The sequence below is a fragment of the Octopus bimaculoides genome, chromosome 11 (assembly GCF_046866305.1).
Source record: "Octopus bimaculoides isolate indiv1 chromosome 11, ASM4686630v1, whole genome shotgun sequence".
NCBI classification, from domain to species: Eukaryota; Metazoa; Mollusca; class Cephalopoda; order Octopoda; family Octopodidae; genus Octopus; species Octopus bimaculoides.
This window is the reverse complement of record NC_142938.1, coordinates 24,446,567-24,459,062: the sequence shown is the minus strand read 5'-3', so window position 1 is coordinate 24,459,062 and position 12,496 is coordinate 24,446,567. Positions and strand designations below refer to the sequence as shown.

The following is a 12,496-nucleotide window of genomic DNA, read 5'->3' as shown; positions in this document are numbered from 1 at the left end:
CTCCAACATTGCTTGACAACTGATGCAGGTGTGTTGACGTCTCCGTAACTTAGCAGTTTGGTAAAAGAGACTGATAGAATAAGTACTAGGCTTACAAGGAATAAGTCCTGGGGTCGGTTTGCTTGAGTAAAGGCGGTGCTCCAGCATGGCCACAGTCAAATGACAGAAACAAATGAAAGAATACACACATATATATATATATATATATATATATATAGGTGGTGCTGACAATGACATTGCTGATAATGATAAGGTAACAATAAGGCAGTAAGAGACAAAAATAACAACCAAACAATTTTAAGAATATGAATTTATTAAAATATTCAGTCAAGAAAGTCACATTTTCAGCTTTCATCACATTACACCCTGTAAAATAAAAAAATAAAGTATATAAAAAATAATTAGAATAATTAATACTGACAATTAATTTTGAAACAAAACATAACAAAAGGCACAGGCATAGCTGTGTAGTAAAATGTTTGCTTCTCTACCACCTGGTTCTGGGTTCAGTCCCACTACATAGAAACCTTGAGCAAGTGTTTTTCTCATATAGCATCTGGCTGACCAGAGTCTTGTGAGTGGATACGATAAATGAAAACTGAAAGAAGCCTGTCATACGTATGTGTGTGCGTGTCTTTGTGTCTGTGTTTGTCTCCTCACCACCACTTGACACAGCCATGCTTTAAGTAAATAGAGGAATGTAAATTAACTAGCAAGAGACATGCTGATTGAAGCAGATTCCCTATTCATGGTCTCCTTCATCTCAGCTTTACAAACCTGAAATAGTTAATTTCATTATAGACTACAATTTTGAGAAATGGGAAATCAGACCCAATATTTGACTGGCTTATATTGATGTCTTAACTCTTTAGCATTTAAACTGACCATATCCAGCCAAAATATTCTATCTATTTTATGTTGAAACCAGCCAGATCTGGCCTACCCTACAATGTCATTTTAAAAATATACAATCGTTATCATCAAAATCTTAGATCTACGATATAATACATAATCAATTTAAAACAATGTAAATAAATAAGGTTGTATTCCACAGAACAATCTGAATGCTAATGGGTTAAAGTTGAACAACAAAATTGACAACAAAAGGATTTGAACTCAGAATATAGAGATCAAGTCAAATACCACAACTTTGTCAAATTTTGTCTGACACTCTACCAATTTGCCAATCCATCACTCCCAGTATGTCTAAAACATTAAGCAGTACTTACGGATCTTCTTTGTGAGAGCGTTTGACATAAACCTTTCGTTTGTATTTCTTCTGGTTACTGTAAACAGAAAAATCAATATGCATTATTAATGAATTTTCAAACCAAAGTGAAGTGGCTGATGTATTTTAATTCCTTAACAGAATATCAAATAAAATAAAAAAAGGTTTCTGTAAAAACATACATTAGAAATACTTTCATTCCTAATATACAAAACATGATTAAAGTCTGTGGTTCTTGAAATTCATTTTGTATATGTTAGGCTTCCAATACTATTTTTATTTTCTGTCTTTGTCTCCCACTACTTTACATCCATAAGAATAAAGTACCATGACTGGTACTCTATTATATTGATCTCAAAAAGATGGGATGAAAGGCAAATGATGATGAGAATCCTGGAAAACAAACAAAAAAAAAATTGAAAAGAAAGCTAACCTTTTCTTGAAGACTTGTCGAGGTTCCAGGATATTTCTGCGTTGTAAACTGGTAAATCTGTCTTCTAAAAGATTTCCTTCCGGCTGACAAAAGAACATTATCAAAACAGACTTGAGCTTAAGTTAATTAAATGTGTTATTTATGTGCAAAGTTGTAAATTTATGAAAAGGTGAAAGTTGCTAATGTAGATGGATTTTCAAAGGACATTAACAACATAAAGATTAGAACCCAACTATGATAAAATAATCTTAGAGCTTTAAGCAATAATAAAAATATCTTTAAGCATTAAACAAGTATTCACACAACTGGATATTTTTTTCAGCTTTGGAATTATAGGAAGAAATAGAAAATTACGATAACCAGGCCTTTTCTAAGAGGTACAAATAAAGTTAGCAAAATGGTTGAAACAGAGAATTAAAACTAGGTAATGGTCTACATTTATGATATAACAGTGGTACCTGTTGCATCACTATATTTTGAATGAGTTTCAGTCCATTTCATAGACAAAATCAATGGACTAAAACGGGAGTGTCAAACATAAAGCTTGCAACAATGTTTAATTTGGTATTCCCCAGTTCTGTTTCATAACAAGAAGAATTTTATTTACATCGACCCCAGTGTTCGACTGGTACTTAATTTATTGACCCTGAAAGGATGAAAGGCAATGTCGACCTCAGAACGTAGCGACAGGTGAAATGCTGCTAAGTATTTTGCCTGACATGCTAACGATTCTACCAGCTTGCCAACTTAATAATAATTGGTCATGAATAACCATGGGATTGCAACTACAAAGTTACCCTCCGAGGCACAAGTCCGGGCAAGGTTGTTTATGGAAGACCAGCAGTCGCCCATGCATACCAGCCTCCCCTCTCCACACCACCAATGTTATCCAAGGGAAAGGCAAAAAGGCCGATACAGCTTGGCACCAGTGGCATCGCAACTCATTTCTTCAGCTGAGTGAACTGGAGCAACAAGAAATAAAGTGTCTTGCTCAAGAACACAACACACAGCCCAGTCTGGGAATTGAACCCACGTCACGATTGTAAGCTCGACTCTCTAACTACCGAGCCTTCACTTAATAATAATAATCGACTAGTCCCCTCCCCGTAAATTTCAGGCCTTTTGCCTATAGTAGAAAGGATTATTATTATTATTAATAATAATCCTTTATACTATAGGCAAAAGACCTGAAATTTGTGGGGAGGGGACTAGTCGATTATATTGACCCCGGTCTTTCACTGGTACTTAACTTATTGACCCCGAAGGGATAAAAGGTAAAGTCAACTTAGGCAGAATTTGAACTCAGAATGTGAAAACGGACAGAATACTGCTAAGTATTTCACCTGGTGTGTTAACAATTCTGCCTGCTAGCCACCTTAATAATAATGATAACAATAATAATGATGATGATGATGATAATGATGATTTTAAATTTTGGCACAAGGCCAGTAATTTTAGGAGAGGGGATAAATTGATTACATTGACCCCAGTGCTCAAGAGGTAACTATTTTATTAGCTCTAGAAGGGATGAAAGGAAAAGTTGGCCACAGTGGAATCTGAACTCAGAACATAAAGATTAATGAAATACCATTAAGCAATCTAGCAGGTGTGCTAACAATTCTGCCAGCTCGCTGCCTTATTATTATAATAATAGTGGTTTCGAATTCTGGCACAAGGTCAGCAAGGCATGTCAATTATATCAACCCCAGTGCTCAACTGCTACTTATTTTACCAACCCCGAAAGGATGAAAGGCAAAGTCGACCCCAATGGGATTTGAATTCAGAACATAGTGACAGACAATATGTCACTGAGCGTTTCTCCCAGCATGCTAAAGATTCTGCCAGCTCACTGCCTTATGATAATAATAATAATTTTGTTTCTCTGGCAACATAACATAACTGTACAAAAAAGTAAATAAAATTATAAAAGCAATAAATCAGTTCACTTACCACAACTTTACGGAGGCAGTCTGGAAGTTCCTCGCAAAGTTTTACATCTAGTTCAGGTTTAACAAAACTAAATCAGTTAAGGAATTAACAGAAATCAAATTTATCAACAGAAATACTTTCTAAGACTTTTATTCCTAGACATACAAGAAATATAATACTCACCTGCAGGCACTTTCATCTATCATATCTATTCCTAATGTAAAAATATCAAGCAAAAAGATTGATAAAAAATGAATGAGTTCTCACCTCACACCATTGTCATTTGATGTCTGTTTTCCATGTATATATTTTATAGTTGGACCCAACCTCATACAATAGTAAACCAGATCGACACTTGTCAGCTGTAGTAAACTGAAGTTTTCATTTGTTTGTTTTTCATTTGCAGGTCCACTTTTCCATGCTTGCATGAGTCAGATGAGACTACACTGAAACAGAATTTTCAAAGGCTGGATACTCTCCCTGATACCAACTCTCACCTGTTTCCAAGCAAACTAATAATAATTCAGCCAACAAACAGCACAAACATGGTCATGTAGAGGACTGAAAAAAAATGACACCATTTGAATGAGCTGTATGTTTATAAAGATTGCACAACATACCAAGAAACCCAGGTATGGTTTCCAGGTGAACTGCAAGCAAAAGACACCATCAATATGAACAATGAGGCTTTGTTTGCAATTAGCAAATACACATGAAGAGAAATATAAATTCACATCAACATGTATATATATATATATATATATATATATATATATATATATATTACAGATATTGGGACCCACAGAGGGGATGACAGGAGACTGAAACTCCTGACGGTTAGCTGTGCTTGAAAAGACATGTCAAACTAAGTAAAAGCATGGTTGTCCTTGCATACAGGTTGCAACCCTCTCCCTGAGCATCCCTAATCTCGCAGGCTTGTAGATGCTGGTGCCACACATAAAGCAATGTGACCTTGAACCAATGCTAGAGAAAAATGATTAATATGAGAGGAGGGGCAGTAGCACTTGTAGTGATCCAAACTAACCCCTTCGTAACCATATTTCCCATGAAGTACATAGTTTTTGTGTAAACAATAATGAAAACAAGGTTGTGAGCTGGCAGATTCATTTGCATGCCAGGCAGAATGCATAACAGAATTTTGTCTGCCTTTATGTTCCGAGTTCAAATACCGCCAAGGTCGACTTTGCCTTTCATCCTTTTGGGAGTGTGGGGGGGGGGGGGGGTCAATAAAATAAGTACCAGTTGAGTACTGGAGTTGATGTAATCGATTTACACCGCCTCCTGAAATTGCTAGCCTTGTGTCAAATTCTGAAAACAATGAAGAATTTAGTCAAATAACTGTCATTATTAAGCTGATGTTTGGAATACAACATCGAAATTTGAGGGGAAATTTTAATTTGGATCACTTTAAACCAAGAAGCTTGTGTCATAGAACCAGGGGCTGTATTAAGTACTACATTTTGTCTAGGGTTACTAAAAGAAAGTACCAAATATTTAATGAAAGTGACTTCAGGGGGCTTTCACCTAATCCCTTCCAAATTTCAAACCTTGAACAAAGATGATAAAGAATTTCTTTCTTTTTTTTATTTGTTTTAAAGGATACGGTGTTTTCCCAAGCCTTTTAGTTCTTGTTTTCTCAATTTCTTTCTTTTGCTTCTCTTTTGAAATTTTCTTCCTTTCAACTTCATTGTCAAATTTTTTGATATCTTTCAGCATACTCCGTACTCTGAAGAGGAAAAAAATTTTTTTCTTTTGCAAATGTAAAACTATTTCATTGCCTCTATGTTAAAACAACAGTATAACTATGCAGTTACAAGATCAATCTCTCTTCTCACATTTTGCAAATTGTGCACATGATGTAATGGAGAGAGAGACAGAGACAGACAGACAGACAGAGGGAGGACTGGTAGAGAGAGAGAGAGAGAGAGAGAGAGAGAGAGAGAGCATTGATAGAACGGTGGAGAGACAATAAGTAGAGATGAGTAAAATTAAAAAAGAGAGTGATAATTAGTAGAGAAAGCGATAGACTGAAGTTGAGTGAAAATAGAAGAGTCAGTATGAGATATATGTAGTGTGTGTGTGTCTATATATATATATATATATATATAAAACCTCAACAGCAGAAATGCTATGGGAATGAAAGAAAAATATTACATATGTGAAACATTACCCTATTTGTGTTTAGGGTTATTTTATGTAATGAATAAGGTATAATTTGAGGACTTGGTTATTGAGGATTCTAGAAGGTTGAGCAAAAATGTAAAACTTTCCTTATTAAAGATGATCTACTCAATCATTTTTTGCTTGTTGATCCCTTTGATTCCTATTTTACTCTACAAGACCTCCATAGTCATTTGATGCATATAAAAAAATTGGTGCCACTTTGGTGTGTGATCTACAACCTCAAGGGCAATTACTTCATAGGTTTTAGTTTCTTTACATTGTAAAACTCATGGCTGCCAAACTTGTGTGATGTATGTGCTTATTTTGATTATAATATTATTCTTGGTTTCTCATTATTATTTACTAAGACATAAATGAAACATGGTTTTATTATTAAAATAGTAAGAATTTTGAAAAAAATACATTTACAATGCTAAGTATGTTCAAAAGAATTTACTGTAAAACTCTAGCCAACATCTTAAGGGTTTTTAGAAATTAAAAAGTAAGCTAAAAGGTAACCTAAAGTAATCCTCCTTTAAGCTGAAGATCACACACCAAAATAGCACCAAAAAATTCCTACTGTATTTTTATATTAGGAATTGTATTAAAAAAATTGAAATATTTTGTATATTATAGACGTATAAGCAATTTATTACACAAACTTTAACAACAAAATTTAGTATGGACCTCGGTTGAGAACCACTGATCTATATTAAAACAATTTAGAAAATAAAAATGTTCTGGATTCTAGCAGATACAGCATAAATAAATAATTTCTAGTTTTTGCAAAGTGCTTACCTGTAAACATCATTTTCTCGTTTCTTTAATAACTTCTTATTTTTCCTTGTTCTTTCCTATAAAAGAGAAAGTAAAAGGAGAAGAACAGAAATAAAATTACTTTCTGAGTATGGCTATTGTGCATGTATTTTCTTTTATCATTTTACAGGACTCTGGTTCTCTCACTTCCTCTTTCTCACCCTGTCTCTTTCCTACCACCTTCTCTTTTCCATCACATCCCCATGCTGATTTTATTCAACCTTTTTACCAATAATCATAATGTAGCTGTCTACCACTTTCTCTCTTTTTCTTTACTCTTCTCCCACACTGGTTCTCTTTCATCACTGACTCTTTTATGACTTAGTTTTGTTGTTTCTATACAATCTTTTTAGTAACTAACACCAGAAAAGATCAACCCACCATACACTCTCTTTTCTATCACCTCCATGCCCCTATCAATCCGATTATTCTGTATTTTCCTTCCATCACACAGACTTTTGTCCCATCTAGTTGTGTGGGAAAGAAAACAATGTTTGTAAAAAGACAATACAAGGTAAAGGAAACTCTTTAATCTTGCTAGTGGGCTGACAAAGGCTCTCACGCTGGTGAAAGAAAAGACAAATGAGCAGAGGCAAGACAGCTGTAGTTCTGGTGATATAAGATGCACCCAGCATTCTCTTTGAACTGATAGATAAATGAATGGTCAAAAACAGAGAATAGGACTATTAACCTTGCTAAGGACAAAACAAGTTTTCTGGTGATGGTACCATGATAAAATGCATTTGGTACACTTTGTATAATGGTTGGTGACAGGAAGAACATCCATTTATAAAATATATTAAAAGAGTTTGCTTCCTGTATATTATTTTTTGTCTGGTTTTTCAGTTCAGTCAAACTTGCAGAGAATTTAGATATTGTGGCAACACATACATGTGCTACAGTAATCGCTAGTAGAAAAGGACTGCCGTTGGATATAAAAAAAGCAAAATTTAAAAAAAAAAGATGAAATAATTCAACGGCAGAAAGGAAATTTGCTAGCGACCGCATACAGAGATAAGAGGCAGATCAATTTTCTGTCTACCTGTGCATGGCCACATGTGGATGAAAATAGCACCCTATTTGTGAACCTCGATTACAACAGGTACATGGGTGGTGTAGATCGGCTGAATCAGATGATGTCTTATTATCCAGTTGGCAGACCGGGGAATAAATGATGGCGACACCTGGTTTGGTATATAGTAAATATGAGTATTACTAATGTGATTATACTATATACCAAATTGGGACCAGCTCAAAAGCGATGCGACCAGATATAGCAACACAATTGAGAGCTGGTCATTCCTCAAAAAAATATAACTGTAGGGAGAAAAAACAAAGCCTGCCAGAGGGATATCCCTCTGAATTCAGCCGATCTCCATAAATTAGAAAAAAAAAATCGAGGGTTGCAAAAAGCAGTGTCACGAATGCCTTCATCAAAAAAGGAAAGCTCCTAGTGGACGGTCTGTTGAAATAACTTTCCAATGTGCATTTTGCAAGGTTGCATTATGTAGAACAGGGTGCGCTTATTTCATCTAGTTGATGGTGTATTTTGTTTTCTAGTTTTCTTCACAGACAAATTCCAGTCTTTCGTTTTATTTATATCTTTATGGTACACCTGTCTTTTGTGTGTTTAAATTCACCTGATAAATCCAGTAATGTGCACAACTCTTCTATAGTAAAATTTTGTTGTATACCCAATTGAATATTAGCTAATAACCTATTTTCTATAGCGATGTTTGAACAAAATTTTCATAATTTTATAATTTGTTGAATTTACCTGTAATTAGAATCACTTTGAGACAAAAATTATGGAATAGAATTGGTTGAGAACCTTTTGTTAAATTTTCTTTCAAAAATCACATTAATATGCTGATAAATAAAAAAGTTAGAGTTGTTTAATGAAACTAGGCTAAATTTATGATTAAGTTAGAAATTAATTGAAACACATAAGGGGTGTATTTTGGTTAGAAATATGGTAACGAAAGGGTTAGAACAGCAGAAACATTGGGCAAATTACCCTTACAAAGTAGAAAAATTTGTCGATCAGATGGTTGTTGACAAGTTTTTCCACTTCATAAGGGTAATTTGCCCAATGTTTGTGCTGTTCTAAAGGCATCTCTGTTTTGGAAGATAAATTATTTCATTTGTATCTATATAAACATTTTGGCACTCATAAAAAACAAATGTTAGTTTGTTTATATGTATACATGTCATATAAGTTTATAAGACACTTTATCATCACTATCATTTTATGTCCAGTTTGCTATGCTACAAGGGCTGAACAAAAGTGCTTAAAGCACCTGGGTTTCCTAAGTGGTTACCCATCTAAGTTTTAAGCCATGTTTACTGCATAATATGGGTGTGAGCTAATTATTCACATTTATCAGTCAGGAATACATTAAATATTTAAAATAAAATGATTAAATATAAACTCTGTTTACCTCAACTTTACGTTCTCGTGCTTTACGGTGTTGCTTTTTTGTTTTAGCTTTTGGTTGTTTTTTAGCTACTTCATTTTCCTCATTATTGAGTTCTGCATTTTCTCCATCTTTCTCTTCATTTAGTTTTTCTTTATCACCATCCTCTTCTTGAAGCCCGGCAGACATTTCTTTTATCCAAGATTCCTTTAAAACAAACACACAGAACAAAAGCAAATAAATACACAAACAAAATTTCTAAGGAAAATCAGAAATATACTAAATGACTAAGCCATTGCCAACTAAGTTACTGTTATGTTTGACTACTAGTCAGAATGATAATGATTCATATTCTTTGATCAGTACTAATATATGTGCTTTGAAAAACATTTATCTTAAAATGGTTTAATCTGCATAGTCAGAGATACACTTTAGTCACTGCATCAAAGTTAAGTTACTAATTTGCAGTGCCAAGTTCACAGTACACCATATATATATACATGATCATCATTTAACATCCATTTTCCATGCTGGCGAGGGAGGGAGGGAGGGATTGATTGATTGATGTATGGATGTATATATGTATGTATGCATGCATATATATATATCTTCACTTCTCTTCACTCATATATATATATATGTATTATGTATGCGTGTGTGTGTGTGTGTGTGTGTGTGTATTTATAATTAGGAAACACAAAATATTTATTTTTGTATTGAGTAAGAATGAGAGAGCAGAGAAACAACAACACTAGAAGAATGGAATTAGATTTAAACGTAATATAAACTAATAAAAAAAAAGAACTATAGTTAATGACAAGAAAATAAATCTTACTGTAGTTGGTGCTTCTGCTGCTGTTGGGAACATAGCATCCAGAGCTCTTGTTAACTTATCTTGCATCTTAGTGTATCGCTTTTCTTCATTTGTTGCAATTTGTAAAAGATTCTGCAAAAGAAATATTACATAATGTTTAATAAAACTAGGTGGAAATATTTTTATATTTACAATGAAACAGGAAAACAGTGCTATATCAACAGATCATGTGACAAAGTGCCAATAACTGACCACAGGAAAATAGATATCAACTGGCTATAAGAGAATGCTACCAAGGTTATAAAACAAAGACACAAACTGGCCATGCGACAATGGTTCCAGCCACAGGCTGTATTAAAACAACCAGACACACCTGATTGATGAGTAAACCAACAACAGGTCTAAATCATCATAATCATCATGTGATGCCCGTGTTCCACACTAGCATCGCTTGGAGGGCTTGACAAGATCTGGTGGATCTGAAGACTGCATTATGCCCCAATTCTGCTTTAGCTTGTTTTTTAAAGATTGGATGCCATTTCTAACACCATCCACTTTCAAGAGTGTAATGGGTCTTTTCTTTTTTTGACACCAGCACTAAATGAAGATGCTATGCAGCCTGTAAGACTGAGATCCCTTTCAACTGGGTGGGCCTACAACAAAAAGGCAGGCAGCTTTATGCTATAGGATGAGGAGTTAAGTATGAGCAAATACAACAGGCGACAACTGGAATGACAATATCATAAACCAACAACACAAAGGTGAAAAAAAATAATTTGTTAATAATCAATATTAAAGTCTTCAACTTACTTCATGATCATCAAATGCTGGATTATAGGAACTACCTGCATGGGGTACCTCGATGGCAGGCACCTCAGAACGTTTCTTTAAATACATTGCAGGAGGCTGAAAAAATAACACAAGAAGTTTTATGTTTGTTTGTTTGTGTGTGTGTGTGAGGGGGGAGGGGGTAGACAGATACACACACATCATTGTTTTAAGGGTCACTTTTTCACCCTTGCATGGGTCAGAAAGAGTTTATTGAGGCAGATTTTTTATTGCCAGATGCCCTTCCAGTCAACAACCATCACCTTTTAAAGCAAAGTGATATTTCCCTACAGACAAACAAATTTTTGCAGAATATTGAAAATGTATGACACTCATTTACAACAATCGAGGTCAAGGCAAGAAAGCAAAAATAAACACAGACACATATATGTACACATACACACATATTTATATTCTTTTATTCGTTTAATTGATTCAGCCATTTTGATTGTGACCATGCTGGAGCACCACCTTTTAGTTGAAGAAAACCTCTGGACTTATATTTTGTAAGCCTGGTACTACTTCTATCAGTCTCTTTTGCTGAACCGCTAAGTTACAGGGACGTAAACACACCAAGATTGGTTGTCAAGCGATGGTGGAAGGACAAACACACAAATAAGCATATATGTATACATACATACATATATATATATCTATATATATACACACAAGCTTCTTACAGTTTCAGTCTACCAAATCCATTCCCAAGGCTTTGATCAGCCCAAGGTCCCATGCAGTAGAACTGAACCCATAACCATGTGGTTAGAAAGTAAGCTTCTTACCATACAACCAGGCCTGCATCTATGTGTCTTTGTATTTCATGGTGTTTTTCGTATTTCATATTTCATGCTGTTTACGTTTTGTGAAGTCCTTTACCCATATATGCATATATATATATATATATATATATATATATATATATATATATATATATATAGGCATATATATACATATATATATATGCCTATATATATATATATAGGCATATATATACATATATATATATATATATGCCTATATATATATATATATATAGGCATATATATACATATATATATATATATATGCCTATATATATATATATATATATAGGCATATATATACATATATATATATATATATATATATAGGCATATATATACATATATATATATATATATAGGCATATATATACATATATATATATATATATATATAGGCATATATATACATATATATATATATATATATATAGGCATATATATACATATATATATATATATATATATATATATAGGCATATATATACATATATATATATATATATATATATATATAGGCATATATATACATATATATATATATATATATATAGGCATATATATACATATATATATATATATATATATATATAGGCATATATATACATATATATATATATATATATATATATGTTGTTGTACTTGGGGATGGTCATGTTGCCAGTTTAGCCAATAAAAACACATGCACTGTATATTTGGTGTTAATTTTCTTTCTTTTTTTTTTTTTTTTTTTCAGCTTTATATTACATTAATCTTAATCTTATTTCGGCCAGAGTTCTTTCGTCACACTTCTGTGACCTCATCAGTGGTCCTTTGTTTCCTTCTTCTTTCTTATGTGTGTGTCTCACCTTGCTAACTATCAGCCATTTTGTATTTTGTATTCCTATTGTATGTGTCTACGCATGCGTGTCCTTCAATGTGTCTGTGTCTTTTGTAAGTGCATGTGTGTATGGGGAGTGTTTGTATCACCTATATTCTCTGTTAATACGTGTTCGTTTGTATTAGTTTTTATTTATTTATATGTTCATGTGTGTGTGTGTGTGTGTT

General features: G+C 33.5%; 1 protein-coding gene across 1 annotated transcript in view; it reads right to left on the bottom strand.

The window, feature by feature from the left end:
- Positions 1-292: 292 nt before the first annotated feature.
- LOC106867926 (ribosome biogenesis protein NOP53-like) overlaps positions 293-12,496 on the bottom strand; it is a 23,619-nt gene continuing 11,415 nt past the window's right edge. Inside the window, exons 6-14 of the mRNA XM_089359690.1 lie at positions 10,632-10,727; positions 9,843-9,953; positions 9,032-9,214; positions 6,573-6,628; positions 5,215-5,337; positions 3,612-3,678; positions 1,662-1,744; positions 1,230-1,286; positions 293-366 (exon numbers count right to left, since the gene is read on the bottom strand). Of these exons, the coding sequence (XP_089215816.1) occupies positions 360-366; positions 1,230-1,286; positions 1,662-1,744; positions 3,612-3,678; positions 5,215-5,337; positions 6,573-6,628; positions 9,032-9,214; positions 9,843-9,953; positions 10,632-10,727 (783 nt within the window). The 3' untranslated portion in view covers positions 293-359. The remainder of the gene's footprint in view (positions 367-1,229; positions 1,287-1,661; positions 1,745-3,611; positions 3,679-5,214; positions 5,338-6,572; positions 6,629-9,031; positions 9,215-9,842; positions 9,954-10,631; positions 10,728-12,496) is intronic.